Here is a 23528-nt window from a genome sequence, read left to right on the forward strand (position 1 = left end):
CCAATTCCTGACATCCCTTGTTTTATACAAGGCGAGGGAGAGATGTGATGGTCTGTGGGCGATCATGTGCTATGGTGGTGGTGGTGGTGGATTAATTAGCGGCTCCCCTGTGCTAACGCTCAGCACAAAGCCAGCGGGGGTTGCCCACTAAGAGCGGCGGCCCATATCACTGGCCAGCAGCACCTAGGCCAGCCCACCAAAGCCAACCTCGACCACCGAGCCTCACCTTCGCATCCAACTTAGAGATAGGTAGGCTCAGGCCAATCCACACTCCTGCGCGCCTCGCCCTCTGTTGCTCTCCAGGACGCTGCGACGCCCGCCCAACTGCGCTGAATCTCGCCCGTCTCTCAACTGCAAGGCCTCTCATATGCGTTGATCGCCTGAAGCGCCCTGGGTCTTGCGCTGGCTCCTCATTCATCGCGCCATCCTGGTCCACTGGCTTCTATCCGGACCCTGGGGAGGGAGCTTCTGCTCGACTCGGTAAGTTGGTGCGCTTTTACTCGTGTTCCTGTTGTTTTTTTTTGGCCCGCCAGCTGCTTCTTTCTTCAGAGCTCCGGCCTTTTCTTTGTGCCTGCTTCTCACTTGTTGTTCACACTGGTTGTTCACACTTTCTTCGCGCGTCTTTATGGTGCTGGCTCAATGAGACCCATCCTCAGCAGCGCTCCGTACATAAACATGGGGTCTCATAGTTGACAACACATTATCTTCACACTTCTTATGCTTTATACCCTCCTCTACTTGTTTGCTGTCTCGCATCTACTCATCCTCACACTACCCATATCCTAACCTTAGTCCAGACACTGACACCGGCGAACGGTGCTTGTGAAACCCAGCCGTTCTCCTTTGCGTGGCTACTGCATCACCCCTGGTCCTACTCGTTCCTCAGTAAGGAATCTCACTCCAGCCGATCATGGAAGTCAATGTCCCAATGGATAGCGAGGATCATCCCATGAATGATGCCGACGCTCCCAACGGGCTCTCCGGGGGTGGTAGCAACGGTATCGACGACGACGACACTGCATCCGAGGAGGGTAGCTATGATGCAGACAGCGACCCGGAGCCTCAAGACTTATCTATGGAACAAATGCGACGGCGTGGCCTACTCCCAACGGGCGTTTGCTACGATGATCGCATGAAACTCCACATGAACGCCGACTTCAGTCCAAATACCCATCATCCTGAGGATCCTCGCCGAATCCACGAGATCTTTAAAGCTTTTAAGAAGATGGGTCTCGTATACACCGGCCCAGCATCGGAGCTTGCCAGGATCATTAAAGAATGCCCGACAAGATACATGTGGCGGATACCTGCTCGCCCGGCAACAAGAGCAGAAATCTGTCTCGCCCATTCCCCTGACCACCTAAGTTGGGTTGAGAGCCTGGAAAACATGAGCACAACCGAGCTACGAGAGCTCACAAGGCAGTACGACCAGGGTCGCGAGTCTCTTTACGTCGGCAGCATGTCCTACCCAGCAGCCGTGCTCTCGGCTGGAGGTGCCATCGAAACGTGCAAGAATGTCGTTACGGGACAGGTCAAGAACGCTTTCGCTGTGATCCGCCCTCCAGGACATCACGCTGAGTTTGATGCCCCTATGGGGTTCTGCTTCTTCAACAACGTTCCCGTGGCCGTCAGGGTCTGCCAGCAGGACTATCCAGATATCTGTCGGAAGGTTCTAGTGCTGGACTGGGATGTGCACCACGGCAATGGTGTTCAGAACATCTTCTACCAGGATCCCAACGTCCTCTACATCTCACTCCATGTATACCAAAACGGCATCTTCTACCCGGGCAAGCCCCCGAATCCCATGACACCCGATGGTGGAATCGAGAACTGTGGTAGTGGCCCTGGACTCGGCAAGAACATCAACATTGGCTGGCACGATCAGGGGATGGGTGATGGAGAGTACATGGCAGCTTTCCAGAAGATTGTTATGCCAGTCGCCAAGGAGTTCAACCCAGACCTCGTCGTGATTTCTGCAGGCTTCGATGCTGCAGATGGTGACGAGCTAGGAGGCTGCTTTGTCTCGCCTGGTTGCTACGCCCACATGACTCACATGTTGATGTCGCTCGCAGACGGCAAGGTCGCGGTGTGTTTGGAAGGCGGCTACAACCTCAAGGCCATCTCCAATTCTGCGGTTGCCGTAGCGAGAACCCTGATGGGTGAACCTCCACCAAAGATGGAGATTCCCAAGATCAACAAGGAGGCCGCGCGCATACTAGCCAAGGTCCAGGCACACCAAGCTCCATATTGGGAATGTATGCGACCTGGAGTCATCAATATTCCTGAAGTTCAGACGCTCAACGCGAACCGCCTCCACGACGTCATCCGGAATGCGCAACGACAAGTCCTGCAGGCCAAGCATAGCATGGTCCCCCTATACGTGCAGCGAGATCAGATTTACAAATCGTTTGAGAACCAGGTTTTGGTCACGCCCAATCTACACGATGCGAAAAGGATCCTCGTGATTATCCACGACCCGTAAGATAGTAATTCATGCCTATGGGCTCTACTTGCTAACCTCTTTTCAGGCCCCAACTTCTCGCGCAGCCAGATGTTATCGACACAACTCTTGAGCCGCACAATGCTTGGGTGGTAAGTGTTTAAACCCGTCTGTTTTGATTCACGAGAGGCTAATGAATCTAGGTCGATGGAGTGACTGAGTACATCGATTGGGCTGTTGGCCAGAAATTTGGGGTAATGGACATCAACGTACCTGCGTACATTACACATGAAGAAGTAGGTATCCCGATGCATATCAGTGGCCCGTTTCTGACAATTTAGGATTCCGACGCGTATATACCCACATATAAAGAGAAGGCTCTCCAGGAGCAGATCCAGTCGCTGGTCTGCTATCTTTGGGATAATTATCTTCAACTGTATGATGCTGACGACATTTTCATCATGGGCGTCGGAAACGCATACCTTGGAGTCAAAGTTTTGCTACTTAACAGAGGTAAGATTTCTTTCGCTTTGAGCGTACGCGTCTTGCTGACTTCTTCTAGATTGCAAATCGAGTATATCCGGGGTGGTCAACTTTGTAACAGGTAACCTACGACCTGTCAAGTCTGATATCGACACCGACCTATCCTCATGGTACAAGGAGAACTCGCGAGTCTACGTTGCAGGCGATCATGCTTGTTGGTCAGACCATGACCTCACCCGAAAGGTCAACAAGCGACGGTTCGGGACAGTGGTGAGGAGTCCCATGTTCGGCCTCAATAAGATGATGCAGGGACATGCGACGGAAGCCCAGGAATGGATCATGGCGAGAGCATCAGACAACACATTTGGCGATTCGACGGAGGATGACAAGCCATAATCATTGCAGGGATAAGGTCCTGGATTGCGCTGCTATAGGGGGTTGGCGGTTGAAGTCCGGCGGCCTTTGAAGGCTAGGGGTGGAGGAATCGACAGACTCCAGACGTATGTTACGTTTCCTTACGGACGATATATAAATAGTGTATCTATACCATCCTCTTTGAATGTATTGTCAGATTTAATGATGGTATTTGGCAAACTTGTGTAAATTGCCCATGATGCAAGCTTGGATGTCATGATCTCTTTGAAGCATACAGTGTGTAACTAGTGGGGCTGTCATACGCACTGTGCTCTTATCGCCTTATCCGGGGGTCGGGATGCAAAATCTCCGACCTACCCTCTCGGAAAGCTCCTGACAGGAGTCGCAAGGACGCGTGCTTGCGCTCTCCCACCCAGCACGAAGCCAGGATCGTCTCGAACAAGGCACCTGCCGCCCGCTTTGTCGCGTATTCACAGCAACTATGGACCGCGATCGTGGTAGGAGGTAAGTAAATGTCTGGATTTCTTTTGTTCTCTTGCTCTGCCCACTCCCATCATCATCATCCATTCACTCCCAGACCAACCTGGAAATCATCGATATCCTACGCCGTGGTGGACGGAACACTCGCTTTTACCCTCCTTGGACCGGTCGCGCATACTTTAGAACCTCTTTGGGTGGCATCTTGGAGCCAGACATACCGAGACGACTGAGGCACCGCGGCCTAATAAAGCCACACGATGCATCCATTCGCGCTTCGACCGTTGGAACCAGGCCGAAGGTCATCACACGACGAAAGCGAATCGAGACGGGGCGCGACAGCCAGCCAACCCTGGCTTGAAGAACCGAGATACACCGTGGATGGACAGGAGGAAGGTTCTGACGATGTCTCTTTCACCGCGTTGGTGGCCCAAGCCAGTCTCACATGGACCGAACTGGGCGAACTCGTCCCATCCCCGCCAGACTCCGTGGACTATGACTATGTCGAATATGGAACCAAAGAACTTGCCTTCGCCCCGGAAATAGTCGAAAGAGAACGTCGACCTTACGCCCTCAACCTCCATCACCTATATACGATGATCCCGACAGGCCGTCCCAAGAGATTCGAGATATGCCAGTTCGAGTACCCGATCAATTGCAATGGCGACTGGGCAATGCACAAGATTGACTTCATGTTGTACAAGAAACAAAAGTTCTCGACGATCTGGGAGGTCTAGCAAATCTCCGAGGATTGTAAGCAAAGGATACGCGTGCTGTTCGTGCACGTCCATCCCTGGGTGCAAGTGGGCGATCTCGTCTTGGACGCACGATTCATTCGGCCGTGTAACCATTACCTTGAAGACCCGGCCGAGGATTTTCTTTACCGACTCCGCTTGCGTATGACCCAAGTCTGGGGACGAGAACGACGACCACGGACCAACAGCCCTAGCCCGCTGTGGCAGGTTTCATCAGCCGAATCCCTGGAGGATGAAGGCCAACAGAGACCAGAAGACATGCATTTTTGACGAGTGTTGAGGCTTTGGCTTGGTTTTCTTGACAGCGGTTCTTGCCGGATGTGATTTCAAACGATAGCGCAATCCGACTGGTCCTGGTGAACCCTTATGAAGCGACAACAGCGGTCCGGATCCCTACTGGGTCTTTTTGTTTCCTTTCGTCTTTCGTTTACTTTGTCTCTGGAATTACCGCACCGATACACGCATCACCATGCAGACAGCTTTGTTGGGTTAGCGCTAACTTGCCAAAGGTATGACGATGGGGAAGTCGTTAGGTATGGCGCTGGAGAGTCGTGGAGACCTACGCCTAGGGACCGATCACCTCGACGACCCCGCAGCCCAATCAGGGAGAGAGCTAGAAGTCCACGACCTAGAAGTCCACGTCCCCGGAGTCCTCCTCCTGCAGGATCTGACAGCTACGTTCCTGGGAGATATCCGCCACGCCGACGGTCTAGAAGTGGCGGTGATCGGTATCGACGAGAGCGGTCAAGGGATCGAGAGAGCCCACGCAGGCGAGAACGAAGCAGATCTCCCATGAGAAGACCGTCTCCTCCTCGGCGTAGTTTGTCAAGGAGGCCATCTCCCATGCGAGCCGACAGATACGAGCGCCCTCGGTCCCCAGCGAGGGACTGGGATCGTGATCGTGAACGTGAACGTGAACGAGAACGGCCAAGAGAGCGAGAATGGGATCGCGACCGAGTTCGCGATACCAGGGAGCGTGATTTTGATCGTCGTGACGACAGGTAAGCATGAGTCACAACTTGTTAGCGACTCACTGCTAATTTTCAAAGACGCAGGTCTCGATCACCATTTAACAGAGACCGACGGGAGAGAACTCCCCCCGGAAGGTCGCCACCTCGAGGACCTGGTGGGGGCGGATCATATCGTCCACGCTCGCGATCCCCAAGCCGGCGGGGTGCTGATCGATACCAGTCGTATCGGCGAGTCTCTCCTCCCAGAGAGTCAGGGATATCGTCTGCAATTACCTCTCAGTCAGCATCCGGAAGGTCGTCACCTCGCCCAAGTTCCATTCGGGCCCGGTCACCACCAGCTTTGTCTCGCGAAGATTCTCCCCACCACCCCAGCATGTCAGGGGCCGCACCTCCCAGAGACGCCCCCCGGCCCGTAGCATATGACTCGACGCCTCCAGCCTCTCGATCACCACCGCGTGGCCCAGCCGCTCTTAGAGCTCCCCCAACTGGACCTGCGGCAAATCGAAACTACACGGTACCGGTGTCTTCTCCAGCTCCTCCCCCACTGGTGCGGACTCAGACGCCCACAGCTCCTCCGCCACTTCGATCAGGGACAACCAGTCCGACAAACCCTCCAGCAGGCCCACGGGGGTACGTTCCCCCGGCTCGCGGTGGTTTCGCACCTCGTGGTGGAAGAGGTGGATGGACCCAGCCACCCCCGAGACATATGTCTGGGCTTTCACCAACTCCTTCCACACCCAACGGGCCTTCAATTATTCCCACCGGCCCACGTGCCACTCCTTCTAATGCTCCCTCATCATCTACCCCCACGCAAACTCGACCCTTCAATCCCCCCACCGGCCCATCAGCCCAACATCCGGGAAGTACCCGACAAACGCTCGCACAGAGCATGCTCGCAACGTTGCCGCCTCTCATCCCTGGAGGCAAACTGGATCCCTCGATGACGCCCTCTGTCTTGGGCGTGACCCGAGAGATCGAACCGCATTACCGGAAACTCAAGGACGAGGAGGAGAAGCTGCGGGACGAGCTGCAGGCCAAGCAAGAGCGCCTGCGTAAGAGCTTGTACAACTGGGATCGACTGGAGCGCGACTCACGAGCTTGGGAAATGCGCAGTGACCTGAGCGAGAAGAGTATGAAGAACATGGCAGGCGAAGGCATGGGCGGCGCGGCTTTCTAAGACGGTCCCCTCAGCTAGCTGATACGAAGCACCGAGAGCAATCGAGATACGGCGCACAGGGGATTGCAACGGCTTTACGTTGGCCAGTGATAGTTTATGCACGCATGGCTCTGGACTGGACAGCGGTGTTTTTTACATGTACATTAGCAGCAGTGTCAGTGTTTCGTTAGTAGATTTGTCGTGGTATGAGATACCCTCTGCGCAAGGCGCCACGAGTCCCAAATTTAATTACGATTGCAACACTTGAGGCTCAAAGAAATGGCTCCTTAAATGTCATCATGTGTGCTATTTTGTCAGGCATTCAAGTGTAAGAAACCAAGCCTTCTTGTGTTTGGCCTATTACGGGATATTTAGATTACCACCTTGCGTGAGGCGAAACGTTTGAATTTTTCCCACATTCCACCTAAAGCGCATACGCTACAAGTTGAACTCGGGTTTGAGGCCCTCATGCTATGTACAGGGCAAGCAAGCAATGACCTGATAAAACAAGTAAGCAAGTGAAGCGCTCACCTCCTTCGCCGCCTCAGCGGCAGGAGCCAATGTCCGGTTCCGGTTCCGATTCCTGCGTCATCCATATGTCATGGTGAGCGGATAATATCATAATCATATAGCGCGTGTAAAAAACAAATAAAGAGCCCAGTGTTGAGTTTGAGTTACAGGGCGGGATGTTTCAAGGGGTGTACTGGGGTATCGTGTTGGTGCAGATTACCAGGCGTAGGCGGCTTCGTCGTCGTCCTGGTCGCCATCCCAATCACCGTCTGACTCGGCGCGGTCTTCGTCCATGAAGTCCTCCATGCCATATTGTAGCTCCGTGGGCTTCTGGTTGTCGAAAACAATGGACACGGTGGTACAGAGGCCCTGTATGACGGGCTTCGCTGATGAGGGTGCCCGTTCCGCTAGCTTTTGCGACTCCGTGTCGCCAGACACAGGCGCAGGCGAATCACTCCCTTCGTCATCAGAGGATTCAAACTCAGCCTCGTCAGTTTCTGGGTCCTGATAGGTCGGTCTGCCGAGGCTGCGTCGACCTCTAGAGTGGCTGCTATTTCGCGACTCGGAGTCGGAGACTTGGACAGCGAGCCGGGTGCTCCGCCGAGATGGGGGGTCGGAGAGCCTCTTCTGCTTGGGCTTTTCTTGGGGTGCTGCAGGCGCCTCGTCGACTGGTGGCTCTCGCAGTGACGTGTGATTGCTCGGTGGCTCGTAGCGGCGGAGGAAGACCTTGTCCAGTTTCTTTCGCCACTGGTGGCGCATGTCTGCTCGCGCTTTCCACGGGATGTTCAGCATTGTCTTGATGGCAAGATGACGTAAATTGGGTAAATTCCCGGCACTATCGATGAGTGAGTGGAGGAACATCTCTGCCGTTTCCAAACTCCAATGCCGGATGTGCTCGAAATCTACCACGCGGAGGCTGGCCGGCCATTTTGGAATTTGATGCGGAAGCAGCGCAACATCATACATGGGATCCGAGTCATTGTTGACGAGGGACAAAGTGTTGTGGAGCCGGAAATATGATAGGTTCATTCGCAGCTCCTCGAGGTTAGGACAGGCGTCCAGGCTTGGCAAAAACGCCATGTCGAGCGACTGGTTATGCGACAGGGTGAGAGTGCGAATGTTCCTGCCATGTGTGCGAAGAAACTCTTCCAAGTCGTCGGATTTCACCTCCCAGCAGTTGATGAGCGAAAAATGGATCAAGTCCTTTGGTAGGAGCAGAAGCAAGCGGTGGTTCATGACAGTGGACGACTCGAATACAAGGTGTTGAAGGGATTGGAGTTGTGAAATGGCCTCTGCAATGGAGTCGATTACGGCACCGTCCTCGTTGTACAGCTCCAGCTCACCCTCCTCATCTCCCGGCTTTGGGCGTGGTTTGTACAACGATGGAACTTGGAAATTGGTAAAGCTCAACTTAGTGAGGTGAGCGAATGAGGGGTCTTGGTGCACTTGGGTGATGCCCTGGACGGTTGGCCCATGTCCTCCTAGAAGCCTTCCGCTCCACTCCCAACTCCTCAATGCAGTGTGAAATGGCTTTTCGTCGGTAGGCTCTGTTTGAGCGGTAGACGGCATGAGTGCGCGGAAGATGTCCTCCGAATAATGCCACCTGACGGTGCGATCAAGTTCTCTGTATGGCGGCTGGTCATGTTGGGTAAAAAATACAAGCTCCCGGAGCCGTGGTAAAGGGTGAACAATCTTGAACAGAACGCTCTGTGGTACGACTTGAATATCTATGTAAATAGACTCGATTTTGGCGTGGTAGTTAAATCGAGTCTCAGAAGGCGAGCGCTCTAGGAGAGCAGCAAGCCGTTTTGCCTTACCGGAAGTAGTGATTGGCGGGCATCGATAGATGGCTGTGAGAGCAGGTTCGGAAAAAGCCTTGCACGTTGTGGCGGCGTTGATCAGCCAGTTGACGTCAAGGGTATCATGGCCGCCCGTTGTAGCCGCGTAGTAGAAGATATCGGTCCATGCACCATAGGGCACCTGAGGATCACGCCAATCTGGTATGATGCCCTGTGGTAAAGGGGTTTCTAGCTGCTGAGGCACGGTGCGCTGCCTCTTTGTGGCATTTGGTGTTTGGTTTGATCCGCTTGAACGTTTCCTCGTGCGTTGGTGGCGTGCGGGCTTGCTCGGGGAAACCGACTGCGGGGCAGCTTCACTTGTTTGAGAATGTGAAATGGCTGCCTGGCGTGCACTGCGACGACTTCCATGGCATTTTTCGAGGGGTTTTGTTGCAGGTCGATGGGTGTGTCGGCGAGGACGAGGCGCAAAACGAGTGCCGCCTCTCGAGTCCGCTTCGCTGTCTAGGTCTGATTCGGTCGCATTGTCGGCGCTCGGAAGGGATGAGTCGGAAACTTCGTCGCCATCGCTCGAAGATTCATCCTTATAGTGGATGCGAGGGTGCGACCGTGTTGAAGCGCGAGGTGGACGGGATTCCTCTGTGCGGGATGCTCGGCTCGGATTGCGACGGGTCGCATGATGGTCGTCAGGCTGGTGGTCGGCAGCTCGTGTCCTAGCCATCTCAACGTGGCGCCTGGTAGAAACATATGACATTAGCGCATAATTCAGTAGGCAGAGGGTCGTCCTGGTCTGGGAAGAATCAAAAGCGATGTGTGTGGGCGGGAGTAAACAAGCCGGCGCAATATTGAAGAATCACATACCTAGGAGGCAACGGCCAGCTGTTGCCTTGCCGAGAAGCGATGCACCTGGATTGAGGCGACAGTGACTAACGGCACCAGGCGAGTTAGATGCTTATCGCGATCCCGTATCCATGTGGATTGAGTCTTGCTTTTCCGGCCGAGGACACGGTGGCGCTGCAAACAAAGAGCTATGAAAAAGGTGGTGAGGTTGTACGGAGCATCTGCATTTGAAGGAGGGTCGGAGGGGCACAATCCAGCTTGGTGCCTGGGGAATGGGGTCAGCCTCGCGCGTGTGGCCCACACAAATTGGTGGGGCCAGAACTTGGCCAATCACACATGGGTCAGTCTTGTAAGGCAAGGCGAAGAACATTCGATCGAGTCTTGGTCGGACAAGGCGCGCTGAGAAGACTTTGAAATTAAAAAAAGCAATCACATCTTGGGGATGCACATTGCTACAGAGGTCGAGGTTCTCGCCCGGGAGGCCGCCACTCAAAATCAAATGGGTCTTGCCAGGTGGTGATTGACTCGCGCAAAGCAAAATGTCATCTCATGATGGCCGTTGCGAGGGTCCATCATGATGCGCAATGCATCCCGATAGTCGCATCGACATTCTTCAAAGCAGTAGAAACAAGCGGGGCCACCGCTTTTAGGCATAAATCACGTAGGATTTTGGAGCGCTGGCTCGCTGCAGGAAGGAAAGTGGCCCGCCCTTGCCCAATGATGAATGGTTCCTCCGGCGCAGCTTCCAGGTCTGATTCACGCGCTAGGCCTCATTTGGAGTCGCGATAGAATCTCCCTGTCCTTCACCTGCCACTGGCACGCGTCTCACTGCACTGTTCGTCGCTGCCGCGCCCATCGTCAACCACCAGCGTCGGCTTGCACAACAGCACCAACAGACGCAATCCATCTCATCGGGCCCTTTGATGCGATATTGGTGCTCTGCGCGAATGCATCGCATTTCCTGTCAGAGAAGCCGTGCACCAAAAGTCACTCGGCAACAACAGCGGCTCTGACGGCTGCCGCACGCGACTGCGCTGTCCTCATTATTTACATCCACATCCACTCCCGCATCCGCATCCGCAGCACACTCGACACCCAGCACCCAAACTCATCGACTCTGGGGCTTCGTTCCCACGCTGTCGCTTGGGCCTTCGGGACGCCTTGGTCTTCCTGCCTTCTGCTTTCTCTGCTCTGCTCTGCTCTTCTCTTCTCTTCTCATCTCAGGCTCGCCTCTTCTCTCACTTCGGCTTGCAAGGCCGCCACCACCGCAATTTCGACAATGAGCACCATCACCATCCGGCTTTGAATGACTCTCAGTAGCAGCAGCCAGCGCTCTGCTCACTCATCTCATCACCCGCCTTATTTCCCATGATCTTCGTCCCTCTGCCATGAACTTGAAAAGACGCAGCCAGCGGACGGCCCCCTTTCTCCAGCAGAACTGGATCAACGGAGTCAGCTCTTTGCAAAACTCAGCCATGGGCGCGGCACTCTCCACCCCCAAGCACCGTGCGTCATATTCCGTCGACGACGATGGCGCACCAGCCCAGAAGCGTCGTCGGCTATCGTCTCCCGATTCCCTCGACGTCGACCACCTAATTGCCTCTTCAGAGAACCGTTCCACGCTACGGATTGAGGTGCTGAAAGTCTTCCACAAGGACTCGAAAAAGGTCCGGACCTATCAGAACTCGGTCGTGCCGCGCGATATTCTCACCACCAAGGGCAGCTGTCGCATTACCATTTTTGACGTGAGCTCAACCTGGGATCGCGTCTTGCACTGTCAGAGCCAAGTTTGCGACATCACCACATACAAGAACCCCGTCGGTCCTCATCGGGTGGCCCGCATTGACCTGCCCCACCCATTCTTCGTTCCCGAGGAGAGCATTCTCATAAACAGGCTCGACGACGATGCTCACGATTTTTCTGAATCATACAAGCTCGTCATCGAATTGGAAGCTACCAATGATGGGCCCTGGCCGCCTCTCGAGTCTCATGATTTCGGCATTCCCGTGGGAGATCAAGGGCCTCTATCCGACTCACCCAAGCGCCTCTGGGTCATGTCCAGCGAATTTCCGCACGTCTATGGCAGAATTAAGAATCCTCTTAGTCTTACAGCTGGCTATCACCCCCAGGCTCCCTCACGCCAGACCGATTATGTCATGGATGTCGACCTTCGGTGGACAACAGGCTTTCGTGCCTTGAAGCGCCTCGAAAAGGGCTCCATGCCCTGCATTACCGCGATTGATCCGGATGCGGAAGTTTATACTACCGGGCGCTTCGAGCCCAACCTTGATGATGAGCCGAACGGTATCAATGGCCATGTCCACGAAGACGAGCTAGAAGACGATCTAGAAGGCGATCAGACACCTAGTAGGTCGTTGAGAGCCCGGCCAAAGAACAAGGTCTACAACCTCAAGGTTCTCAGTGATCAGGCGCAAGGGAAGGAGAGAAAGCGGCGGGCAACGGCTGCGCAGGCTATTGCCTCCGAAGGTCGAGTAACATACTATCTTCCCACCGATCAGCCCGTCTCCCTAGATTTCTATCGCTGCGTTAGCTGCGGTGCTTATAACCAGTCTGTGGCTCATTTGCAAGTCCACTTGGAGACGGCTCATCCGATGTACGACTATGTGTTCGAGACAACAAGTCAAGGGCCGCAATTTCGAGTCTCGAGTCGTATTGAGTCCCCCACAACTCCTACCAGGACTTACCAGCTTGGACCGCCCGTAAAGCCGTTCAACCTGGAAACTTTTGCCGCTGGTGACCACTCGTGGGTCACTTCCAGGCTGGGTCCAGAAAACAACACTGAGCCTATTCGTTCCCCCACAAAGTCGGCCGCTGTCAGGGAACTCTCTGGGAAGACTGGGTCCAAAGCTGCAAGCCCCGCAGATCGGAAGGCCGAGCAATCTAAAAAGCCAAAAGTCCTCATTCCTGACACAGGTCGGCCCCTCTTCGACCCGGTAAGCAAAGCGCGACTCAAACCTGGCGATGAAGTGCCAGTGGCGATCAAGGACAACGCCTGGATGATCCAAAAACATCGCGAGAGCATAGCAGAGTTCTCAGATGTAACGCCAGCTGAGAAGGAATTCGTCAGAAAATGGGATGCCTTCATGCTTGAGCAGAGTCTTACCACGAGCGCGTATTTCCCACGTGTCTGGCTCTCGTTTGTTCGGGATCAAGCCTGTTGGTTGGCGAGCTCCAAGCATCGCATGACGGAGTTCGCGAAGCATACGAGTGTGCTGTTTGCGCGTGATGTTCTGGACGACAAAACGGTCAATGATGCCTTTGGGTTTATTAATGAGGAACGGACCAAAACAAAGCACAAGGCTAGAGAACATGCCAATGGCACCAACGGTGCGCAGACGGCGGATGTCACGCCAAAACAATCCCCTCGCGCTTCTCAGATTCGCAGAGGTGCAAATGGGTGCACGGTGTGTCAGCTGCCGGTTCTTGGACCCAGGCTGCTTCTTTGTTCGAACAAGGTACTGGGATGATCTAAATTCTCGCGGATTTTGCTAACTGGATGCTCTTAGGCCTGCTCGCGTCGCCTTTACCACTCTGACTGTATCCAGGAGAATGCCGTTACTCCCGTGACCCAGTCCCCATGGCTCTGCAACACGTGTACTGAGCCGAGAAAGGCCTCTTAGAAGGAGCCATCTTCGGTATCAGAGGCATCCCGACCAATCATTAGACGCTCACCTAGAGAGTTGCCGGCATCAGGAGCCAACGAGGACGCGGCCAAATTAAGAGAGCGGCCCACGTGGATGCACAAGGTCAGAAACGTGACTAGCTCTGTTCCCTCCCAACGCGCTGTGGCACATTCATGGAGGGGTCGGCCGAGGAGAAAGCGTGGGAAGCTCGTAGGGGCGACTTCTAGGGGCAAGTGAGCGGGATAGGTGTGGGTAATGAAGAAAACCATGGGGAAATATGGCGGGCTAATTGAAGGCATGGTTTATATAGCTGTTGGCGCTTCTGGGAATTGTTTACGGAAGATGGGTTGCTTTCCGTACGCACTAGAGGAACATCGTGCGGGACGCCTCTACACTACAGGTTGTTTCGCATCTGCTCTGTATTATATCTATCAATATTTCTATTTACATGCTCATCCGCGTGGCTGCTGGAAATTCTTGCAATTTGGGACAAGGCGGGGTGCTTTGATTCATTCTTACTTGAAGGAGGGGCAAGGTTTCCAAATAGGCAGAAACATGTTACTTGAAGCAGCGCATCATAGGATGAAGTTGAGTTCGTTATCCAGGCACAGGTACAAAATTTAAATTACCAGTGAAGCCGGTTTATAGAGCTCGTGTTACTCATAAACGAGGGGGACAAGAGCTTAGATTTGACACAACTTCGGTGATCCGAATGCCCCGCTGCCTGACAGCCATGCCGGAGAGCCCCAAAGGAGTTGACACCGGCGAAAGTCGGCCAGTCTATAAACAGATCAACTTATCGTCGTTTCGAATTCATGATCCCGTTCGATTAAAAGTCGCCATGGCGTTATTGACTCTGAGGGCTCATCATTACAGATAAAAATGAAAGCAAACCCTCACCCTCGCTATTTCCAGCGCCTGTTGCAACGGCCTCAATCCTCCCAGGCATTACAATTGCTGTCCAGCTCCCTCCCGGGATTCTCGAATGTTTTCCGGATATTGTTACTACAGGTCTCAATTAGACATGGCCATTGTCTCCTCTCTAAGCCTAGGCAGCATCCCACGAATACCAAAATCCCGCTGCATCAATGCCTCTATTGATTTCGGCCCACGTCGACGTGACAGTCACTTGTGTTAACCCAGTACCTATAATGGGGCCAATTTTAGCCTTTTCAGGCACGCTTCTTTCGGTTTTATTTGTATTTAGCTGATAAATCATGACCCATAAACCATCTGGTGCTCACTCGTCTAACCCACATTCACTTTCTTCACTAGGCCGGCGTCCCCGTTCCGCTTTCACAGCCATTTTTATGAAGTGTCGTTAGAAGAAGATGTGGTCCCATCTGTAGCACAAACATTGGCAGAGAGGAGAGTTAGTGCTGTCGTGAACTTTTTGGGTGAGCTTGGGAAGTACGCCGGTGCAGGGTCGAATGACGAGGGCATTGAAGTGAAGTACGTACGTTCTCCTCTCCAAGAATATACAGTCTACCATTTGTATTAATATGAATGAGGACGCTTTATATACCGGTACTATACCCCTCCTTAGCTTATGGTCATGTCTGTCATGGAGCGTCTCAGCCTCCCGCATCTCGCTTGGAGAGGGCCGTCAGCCCGCCGAATGAAGATTTGGAATTGGCGGTGGCGCCTAGAAATCTGCCGCGTGATAGAACAGATCCTCCCTGATAATCCCGCAGCTATCCAGATGGTCGAGGACGTAGTAGTCTGGGCGAATATTCCGTACGGTCAAGTTTTGAGTCCAGAAATACTTCGCAATATGATGCATCTGTGTGGCATAGCACGCCCAACGGCCACGGTCGAGTTTGTTTCTGTGCTGTACTCTCCATGGTCGCAGAACCAACAGATGCAGTGTGTGGATAATTTATAGACCAAGTGGTCATGCACGATATGCTCGATCCAGCCTTGTTCATCGTTTGTGTCGAATGTCGTCATGCAGTGGCCGTATCCAACGAACTCGCCAACGAGCCTCGACGAGCTCTGTACCAGTGCGAAAACGGACTGAGTGGAATCCATGCAGTCCTTCTGTAGTTTTCCTTCTTTCTTTTCTATGCCAGTAAAAAGGCCCTGATATTGGAGAGGCTCGGCGGTTTCCCCCAGTCTAGGCACTCGTACAAAGAATGGCGACCGTGCCGATAGACCGTTAATAGCTAGCAGCAGATACTGCACTGCACAAGGAGCTCTTTTTACTTCGGATCTATTAGCCGTGGATATGAGTAATGTTTTCCGTCTCAGTGTTGGCATAGAGTGGGGGGTATGGTGTAGATATGACTCGGACCTTCAACCCCGCAGATTCAGGTTGATAGCTTTACGTACCTCCTTCGATGACACATTTTCCACAAGGCTAGGGCCAGTCATATCAGAAATACATGACGAGCCATCTAGGTCAATAGTGCCTGTAGATCCCCCTGGCACAAACAAGCATAGTTCTTCCAGATAAGATGCAAGTTGGGCGGGTGATTCTGTTCGTTCCGCACTGTTTCTTTTCCTCAAAGAACGCATGCAACAGCCCCCCCAACTCAGCCCGTATTTTTGACTGCAGATATTGGCCGTTGTGGCATGACTCCTGTCAGCTTCTACTAGTTGGCCTTTTTGTTTAACTCTTGTGCTCCCCGGCAGCATTTTAAAGGGTAGGATTGACAGATGACGAGTGTGAGCACGCGACAGTGTCATCATTCGGATGTGATGATTTCGAATCAAGTGGCGCCGCGCAAATGAGAGAGCCAAGCTCAATCAGGTACCTGGTATCAACTCCTGGTCGATCGGTTATGCCGTCCAAATCGCTTCAAGTGAAGATCGTAGACTCGTCGCTACCGTTCTCGTAGTTTTGGGCGTGTAGAGAATTCTCGGGTCCAAGAGTCTAGGGTAGCTGGGTTGATAAGTTCGTCCAGATGAAGCGTTGATACCAATCTTGGTAGAAGACTCTGCCAGGGACATAAGCAAGTGCCAATATGCGACAAACTAGTATTATTCATACGACGACCGAGGGCTTTGGCGATAGCACCCGATAATGTATCGCCGGAGATTTCGCGAACCAACCATCAGGTCATTGAGCCGTCATCAAAATACCAGATGCATGTAACAAGAGAATAATTGTATATCGACTGCGACCTAGACTCTTTAGAACATACAAAGTAGAACTATCCCTAGCCATATACGAGGTAAGGGATCGTTTGAAAGTCAATATGCACGCGGCACGAAGATGGTCGAGCACACTTCGATCGTCAGCTTCAGGTTCACCCCCGTACCAGTCTACCACATTAGACGCTCCTTCCGCCACGTGTATTGGATCCGTCGTCTCATGTCTCTCTAGACTGGATCGAGCTTGCAGGTTCTGAAAAGCATTCAAAACAGAAGAAGGGATTCGTGGCCTCAAACGACACCTTAAGATCTGGCTACTCAGGCTCTGTGGCACCGTGCCTCCCAATAAATACCTAAGCATTTGTATACAGAATTGCTCGTACCTGTTAGACGGTTCCTAAAGCAACCCGAATGTTGGCTGTGCATGCTACTGCGCGCGGGTCGATTAGTTCGGCCAAGTGGTCTGTTAGACCCAACAGTTGACTATGAAATTCCGCAATATATTCCGCAAGCACCACGACGATGTCGTCAAATCGGTAAACGATATGAATGAGTCCTTGGCTGAGGTAGACCGTCAACTCTAATGATTTAATGCGCTTACTAAAGAGAGAAGGAAGTGTGTCTCAACTTTGTAGTGCCTGAAGTTCAAATTGTGAGCTAATGGTGAAACTAAACCAAAGAGGAGCGACTAGCCCATACCGTCACCCATTTAATGAAGAAGATAAAGCTGCCTTTCTCCATGGGGAAACTCAACAAGGCTTATAAAGATCTAAGCGAAGGGCCTCTCCTAATGTCTGCCTCGACCTGAGCAAGCTAACGACAACTATCAAGACATCAAGTCTACCCTGTTTAGGACATGTGGATTCCAAACAGTGCTTCCGTTACAGCTTCTACCCTATTGCCTCTGTAGACGACCATACTTGGAAGACCAAGGACGTATATCCGCTAAATACCATCCCCAAAAGGTCGGCTAGAGAGTTTGTCTCTTTTGAGAATCGTCTAAAAGTTGCGCGATCTATCGTAATTGTAGCTCTCACTTATCACTTCACGCGCTAGCTAAAGGAATGCTGGCGCCTGCGGGACATGTGATTTCTCGTGAAGCACAGCGAAATTTCATCAGCTTTGCGGACATTACATGTCGAGGCTGAATTGGAGGGAATGAATGACGCCATGTAGGGAGTGGTGCCCTGAACAGCACGGGGTTTTCACAAGCAGCCAAGGAGGAACTTCTGGGTACTGGTATCAATAACACGGCCCTCTGGAGCGTAGGAGTTGTCCCCGTCGGCATTGAGAAATGGGGGGGCTTCGAAAACACGATGACCGTGTGAAAGCTGGCTGAGAAGTTAACCTTGAGCAAGAGTACCTTGATATTGTTCAGCGATGTCTGAGCTGCTATTTTGGGCATGGCTACGATTTGGAGAAATCAAAACTTCAGAAGGCCGCTTATATGAGTGTGGTGGGGGTTTGGGGAGGATGGGAATGGAGGTCTTGATATGACTGGCGATGGCGACACTCGGCCTAATCTTGCCGACGACCTAAATCAAGAATACTGGCTGGAGATCCCTCGATTGAGACTTTGTACGGCTGAAGCGGTAGATGCTAAGGTTCATAGGAAACTGTGACAGCCTTCGGGTACGAACTTCATACCAGATTCCCGTTACTCGGCAGGGTCCTCGGGTTACAACTTGGTTGGCCAATGAAGAGCGGCTTCAATAGGACAGACAAAGATGGTAGTTGAGCTCATGAATAGAAAGCTCTTAGGTATATACTTGGGAAGTGGAATGGATCAAGATGTGATAATGCCACATGAAAGAGGTTTGATATTCGCCAACGACTCACGGCCAAAAACCATCCATACAACCTCAACAAGCATGGTATTTGCCCTATTCTTGTCCATAAATGACTTCTCAAAAACGCCAGCCAAGGCACGCTCCGGCCCAGCAACATCTTACAATACCCAGTCCCTCCTCCTTGTCATGCATACTTCACCACCCGCCAAACCTTATCCAGCTCATCCTGATCTGCAAGGACAGCTTTATTAAAATCTATACTTGCCTTGCTTCTTCTTCTCGTTCAGCTCGGCCTCCGTCTTCTGTCGCTTACGGCTCTCCTGTGCAATCATCTCGCTAAGATCGTCGTCGTAAGCCCATTTGGCTCCGATGCCATCCTCCTTCTTGCCCTCCTCGAACTTGCGTCGTAGGTCGTCCTTGCTGATGCCATCGTTTTGGTGCAGCGAGTCCACGTCGAGCGCAACGTCAATGTCTCCGGGCTTCTTGCGCTTGCGGGAGTCGTCTTCGGAACCAAGCACTGGCATACCCGAACGCTGGGCTTGCTTGAGGTCATATACACGGTCGCTGCCAAAGAAGCCCTCTGCGCGGACTTGTCGCTCGGGAAGGATGGTGTAGGCGGAGCGAGGAGCACTCGACTCTTCCGTGTCGTAGCCGCCGCGACGTTCCTTGCGCAGGTCCATCTCTCCTCCGATTGCTGTCTCGACTCCTGTGCCATAGTCGGGCTGCACTGTGCTTGCGTAGCCACCGGGAGTCTCAAGACCGCTGGGCGTCTCCAGTCCGTCAGGGGCATCTTCGTCCTCTTCCTCTTCGGACTCCTCTTCTGATTCCTCCTCTGACTCCTCCTCCTCTCGCGGTTGAAGCTCACCCCAGAGGCCACGCTCAACAGTCTCGCCGGTTAGTGCTGCAGCCTGAGCGACAGCCTGGTTCTGGGCGCCGTTCTGCGCGGTGAGGCCAAAGACATCACCACCATAAAGGGGACGATTAAATTCGTCAACTGGAGGCTTGCCCCAGCCACCGGGGTGGAAGCCCCATGAGCCTCCTTGCGGTGGGGGCGCATTCAGACCTGGGATTTTCATTGTGGGATAGGAGGGAGGGGGGCCGAATCGTTGTTGGTTGATCAGCCAGGGCGGCGGTGCTCCAGGAGGCACTCCGAGAGCCTCCTTGGTTCCTTCGGTGAGGTCACCAGGTCGGAAGTGTTGGTAGTCAACCTCACTCTCCTTGCCCTCGTAGTAAACCTCGCCAAATCGCGTCAGCTCGGGCTTCGTCTGGAATCGGAAGAAGGCGTCGTAGAGCCTCTGGTAGTCGATATCGAGCTTTCCCATCTTGGGTGCGACTCGTTCGCGCTGTTTCTGCTTTAGGGACTGTTCGGCCTGCTTTTCGAGAACGGCATCTCGCATCTCGGTAATACCAGTCTCGGCAATGAATTTGGGGAGACGGAATGGAGCCTTTTCAATACCTCTCTTGGAAGAGAGGTACTCTCTCTTCAATGCCCAATGTGTTGGTACGGGCACCACATTTCGCTGGGACTTTATTTGGACGAGTAACCGCGGGTCCGAGGCGGAGATGTCTTGCCATTCCACCACCTCGGGAATCTTGACGAGAGCCTTGAGCTCGGCAATCGAGAGCTTGTTGAGCAGCTTTCTCTTCTTTTTGGATAGCTTCGGGGGGCCGTTCTCGTCATCTTCGTCGGGGATCTCGTCGTCATCGCCGAAGAATACAGTTCCTTTGTTTCCGGCGTTGGCTTCTTTGGCGACTTCATCCTCCTGAACCGATGCGCCAAACTTGGAGAAGATGTCCTTGTACAGGGCGAAAGCCGGGTCCTCATCCAACTCGTCGTCAAGGGCGGGTCCATCGGCGGGCGCGGCATTGTCTGAATCATCCTTCTTCTTCACTTCGAGATCCGACGCGGGTTCTGCGACGGCTGCGCTCTCTTCGGATTTGTCGTCGACGGTGGTCTCTTCGGGCTTCGCGGCGGCAGTCTGTGGCGCGTCAGCATGTGTGGTGCGGTAAGGCGAGCAACGAAAAGGATTCGCGCGCACCTCTGTCTGGATCTTCTTCTGTTCCTTCTTCTTAGCCCTTCGCATCTGGTTCTTGGTCATCTTTGGGGCCGCCATGGCGAATTCGGGGTTGGCGACGGGTTCGTCGCGACCAGGAAGTGCTTGGGTGACGCGGCGGGATTGGAAACCTGAGTCAGGAGCTGGAATACGGCGTAGAAACCCGTGAGCGCAACAATATACTGCTTCGGGTCTCTTCCCATGCCCACAGCGCGACGAGGGTAGCTCTAGATGGCCTGGAGGGGTGCGTGATGGACGGGGCGAGAGAAAGTTGGACGAGCAGGCGCAGGCTGGTTTAGTGAGGTGGAGTCTTTCGCGCATCGGCAGCACGCAGCCTCACGAGTCCCGGAGCGGCAAGCGAGAAAAAAAAAAAGGAACTACGAGCGCTTGAACGCGCTTATTCGTTATCGGCTTATCGGGCTGCAACCGGGCAAGCTTGGGCGCGGCAGCCGGGACAAGTGCGGCAAAAGGCCCAAACGGGAAATGGTGCCACTTCCAATGGCGCAGGCACCATGCAACCGGTGGCGAGGACTTGTGAGCTTGGCGCTCCTGAGTTAATAATAGCCCCAAAGAATGCGACGACAGACTGTGGACAATGGATATGGACATGACACACCAGTTAGTGCACTATGTAGTTGAACCGCAAGCATCCTTCAGGTCTTTCGATTTCAATTCCAAATTTCCGGTTGCGGGCTTCCTTTTTAGAGGGGCTGCAGACTTTGCACTGCCATCCTTCTACGTACCTCTCACAAACCACTACACTTCGTAGCCGCCGGAAGTCATCCCCTTGTCGTCGGTCGCCAACCAGCGCGGCAGCGTCGTCATCTCTCTCCTTCATCCACTTTCGACCTCCCAACATCTGGCGTGTCTCGGCTCTGTCCACCTCCAGGCGTCGATAAGCATGAGCTCGCGCATCTATCGCCCGTAACTCATCTCGCCCCCCTTCCATCCTTTGTCGCTCGTTTGCATCCTCGGCGCATTACTTTCCGGCCACGTTGCCGCCGTCGCGCGCCGCCCCCCAGCAAAGGGCCGCTGATGTCGCGAGACTCCCCTCTACAAACCACCCGATAAACCACCAACAGCCCCGATCCTCAAGCCCGCGATGGAGAAGTTCCCCGACCTCATAGACCCGCCCATGGGCGTCCTCTCGCGATCCCCGAGCCCGCATAGGCCGCCACCCAGCTTCGCCAACGGCAACCCACCCCGAACCACCGATCGCTGGTTCCCCGTCGGCAAGCCAGACCACTCGAACGGCTTGGGATGGTCAGCCGGTGGCCGGGGTCACTCCAGACAGAAGAGTCTTGGTGATGCCTTTCGCAACATTAGAGCCCGCAATGGCAGCGTTGGCCAGAACGCCCAGGAGATCGCCGAGGCCCTCAGGGCGCCCGTCTCCCCTAAGCTTATCGTATGCTCCCCCCTCCATCTGTTACCTGGCTTCCACCAGCCTCGAGTCCAAGTGCTGTGCTAACGTTCCACTACATAGATCCTGTGTCTGTTGTGGTACACTTCCTCGGCCCTCACGAATACCTCTTCAAAGTCCATCTTGAACGCCTTCCCCAAGCCTGCAACCCTCACCCTCATTCAGTTCGCCTTCGTCTCGTCGCTGTGCATCTCGATCGCCAAACTCGCCGTCGTCTTCCCTGTCTTGCGAACCAAGATTACGGCCCTCAAGTATCCGATCCGAAAGCCAACACGAGAGGTTATCATGACCACCCTGCCGCTCGCCGTATTCCAGATTGGCGGCCATCTGCTGAGCTCCGCCGCCACATCCAAGATCCCCGTCTCCCTCGTCCACACCATTAAGGGACTCTCGCCGCTCTTCACCGTCTTCGCTTATAGATTCGTCTACGACATCAGGTACCCCACGGCCACTTACTTGTCACTCATTCCCCTGACCCTGGGTGTCATGCTGGCCTGCTCCGGGAAGACGACCTATGGTGGTGAGCTAATTGGCGTCATTCAAGCGCTTCTGGCCGCCATCATCTTTGTCTCCCAAAATATCTTCTCAAAGAAGCTGTTCAACGAAGCTGCAAAGGCCGAGGCTGAGGCTCCAGGTGTCCCGTCTAAGAAGCTGGACAAGCTCAACCTCCTCTGCTATTCGTCTGGCATGGCTTTTATCCTCACCATGCCTATCTGGTTCTGGACCGAAGGCCTGGGGCTCATCAAGAACATTTACCAAGAGGGCTCAGTCGACCTAGCCAACACTCCCAACGCAATGGATCACGGTCGATTGTCCCTCGAATTCGCGTTCAACGGAGTCTCCCATTTTGGCCAAAACATCCTCGCCTTCGTCCTGCTCTCCATGGTCTCTCCCGTCACATACTCCGTCGCCAGTTTGATCAAGCGCGTCTTCGTCATTATCCTGGCCATTCTCTGGTTCAGGAGCCCAACGACTCCCATGCAGGCTGTGGGAATCGCCCTCACCTTCCTCGGGCTCTACCTCTACGACCGGACTAGTGAGAGCAACAAGGCAGACCGCAAAGCCCAGATGATGGCGCAGGGCAAGGAGATTTCTCTACTCCCCATGACCAACAACGGCACCATGCCGACGACTCTCGTTTCTTCTCCGCGGAGTACCATCAGCGCCCACCCCTACGGCGACGGGTATCGCGCTCGCGGCACCTCCATAGACAAGAGGCCGACCCAGAACGGGCGCCACACTCCATCTGGTAGCAACACGGGCTGGCTCCCCCCCGGCACGAAGCAGGAGGACACTTGGCGAACCGGTGACCGCGTCGCCGGCGTCTCCTGAACTGCACGCTCCTCGATCTAAGGCACAACGGCTTGCATGTTTCTCTTCCACCTTTCACGTGCCGATCTTTTTATTTATTTTACAACTGGAGCTGGGATCTTACACCCTGGTTTGGAAGGGAGAATTATCCAAACATGTAGACTAGGGATTTGTTATGGCATATCATTGACGACAAGGCGTTGATTTTGTTAGAAAAAGAAAATGATTCCCCCCCGAGTGCCGGTGGGGAATGTTCGATAACTTGTATCATTACATGGATACGGACGGTTTTAAACTTGGCTTGAGATAGATGAGACACACGAGTGTGATTCACACCATGGAATACATGATTGGTATGGCGAGTCTTTATCTTCAAGTTGCGTGATACCAATGCCTCGGTAATTTTCGTC

At 53.6% G+C, this 23528-nt stretch overlaps 8 protein-coding genes across 8 annotated transcripts; 5 read left to right on the forward strand and 3 right to left on the reverse strand.

The window, feature by feature from the left end:
- Positions 1-949: 949 nt before the first annotated feature.
- On the forward strand, positions 950-3319 carry BGZ61DRAFT_490943 (uncharacterized protein; the record flags this gene model as incomplete). The annotated part of the gene is made up of 5 exons (XM_046250382.1): positions 950-2478; positions 2529-2592; positions 2644-2736; positions 2782-2953; positions 3003-3319. The coding sequence occupies 5 exons, from the start codon at positions 950-952 to the stop codon at positions 3317-3319; spliced, it is 2175 nt and encodes a 724-aa protein (XP_046110101.1).
- A 716-nt stretch (positions 3320-4035) lies between these two features.
- On the forward strand, positions 4036-4512 carry BGZ61DRAFT_528510 (uncharacterized protein; the record flags this gene model as incomplete). Its single annotated transcript, XM_046253266.1, has 1 exon — positions 4036-4512. One exon carries the CDS (start codon positions 4036-4038, stop codon positions 4510-4512), a length of 477 nt encoding a protein of 158 aa, XP_046110102.1.
- A 661-nt stretch (positions 4513-5173) lies between these two features.
- Positions 5174-6928, forward strand: BGZ61DRAFT_138328 (uncharacterized protein). Its single transcript, XM_046237259.1, has 2 exons — positions 5174-5531; positions 5586-6928. Exons 1-2 carry the CDS (start codon positions 5323-5325, stop codon positions 6676-6678), a joined length of 1302 nt encoding a protein of 433 aa, XP_046110103.1. The 5' UTR covers positions 5174-5322; the 3' UTR covers positions 6679-6928.
- A 1-nt stretch (position 6929) lies between these two features.
- BGZ61DRAFT_138315 (uncharacterized protein) lies at positions 6930-9704 on the reverse strand. The gene has a single exon (XM_046237258.1). It carries the CDS (start codon positions 9682-9684, stop codon positions 7384-7386), a length of 2301 nt encoding a protein of 766 aa, XP_046110104.1. The 5' UTR covers positions 9685-9704; the 3' UTR covers positions 6930-7383.
- Positions 9705-11191: 1487 nt separating this feature from the next.
- BGZ61DRAFT_343047 (uncharacterized protein) lies at positions 11192-13444 on the forward strand (the record flags this gene model as incomplete). The annotated part of the gene is made up of 2 exons (XM_046239558.1): positions 11192-13279; positions 13331-13444. The coding sequence occupies 2 exons, from the start codon at positions 11192-11194 to the stop codon at positions 13442-13444; spliced, it is 2202 nt and encodes a 733-aa protein (XP_046110105.1).
- Positions 13445-14938: 1494 nt separating this feature from the next.
- On the reverse strand, positions 14939-15710 carry BGZ61DRAFT_444060 (uncharacterized protein). Its single transcript, XM_046244941.1, has one exon. The coding sequence runs from the start codon at positions 15704-15706 to the stop codon at positions 15191-15193; it is 516 nt and encodes a 171-aa protein (XP_046110106.1). The 5' UTR covers positions 15707-15710; the 3' UTR covers positions 14939-15190.
- Positions 15711-18198: 2488 nt separating this feature from the next.
- BGZ61DRAFT_413121 (uncharacterized protein) lies at positions 18199-20705 on the reverse strand. The gene is made up of 2 exons (XM_046243305.1): positions 20373-20705; positions 18199-20312 (listed from the first exon to the last, which is right to left on the reverse strand). Exons 1-2 carry the CDS (start codon positions 20445-20447, stop codon positions 18582-18584), a joined length of 1806 nt encoding a protein of 601 aa, XP_046110107.1. The 5' UTR covers positions 20448-20705; the 3' UTR covers positions 18199-18581.
- A 784-nt stretch (positions 20706-21489) lies between these two features.
- Positions 21490-23139, forward strand: BGZ61DRAFT_490947 (triose-phosphate transporter family-domain-containing protein; the record flags this gene model as incomplete). Its single annotated transcript, XM_046250383.1, has 2 exons — positions 21490-21792; positions 21871-23139. The coding sequence occupies 2 exons, from the start codon at positions 21490-21492 to the stop codon at positions 23137-23139; spliced, it is 1572 nt and encodes a 523-aa protein (XP_046110108.1).
- Between the last annotated feature and the right edge of the window lie 389 nt (positions 23140-23528).

This window comes from Ilyonectria robusta (genome assembly GCF_021365365.1).
Source record: "Ilyonectria robusta strain PMI_751 chromosome Unknown BGZ61scaffold_3, whole genome shotgun sequence".
NCBI classification, from domain to species: Eukaryota; Fungi; Ascomycota; class Sordariomycetes; order Hypocreales; family Nectriaceae; genus Ilyonectria; species Ilyonectria robusta.

Excerpts from the sequence above, each read along its gene's own strand:
- BGZ61DRAFT_138328 (XM_046237259.1), top strand. The coding sequence starts at position 5,323 with ATGAGAAGACCGTCTCCTCCTCGGCGTAGTTTGTCAAGGAGGCCATCT. Across the intron at positions 5,532-5,585 it reads TTTGATCGTCGTGACGACAG|GTCTCGATCACCATTTAACA; the intron begins GTAAGCATGAGT and ends TCAAAGACGCAG.
- BGZ61DRAFT_138315 (XM_046237258.1), bottom strand. The coding sequence starts at position 9,684 with ATGGCTAGGACACGAGCTGCCGACCACCAGCCTGACGACCATCATGCG.
- BGZ61DRAFT_444060 (XM_046244941.1), bottom strand. The coding sequence starts at position 15,706 with ATGCCAACACTGAGACGGAAAACATTACTCATATCCACGGCTAATAGA.
- BGZ61DRAFT_413121 (XM_046243305.1), bottom strand. The coding sequence starts at position 20,447 with ATGGCGGCCCCAAAGATGACCAAGAACCAGATGCGAAGGGCTAAGAAG. Across the intron at positions 20,313-20,372 it reads AGAAGAAGATCCAGACAGAG|ACTGCCGCCGCGAAGCCCGA; the intron begins GTGCGCGCGAAT and ends GACGCGCCACAG.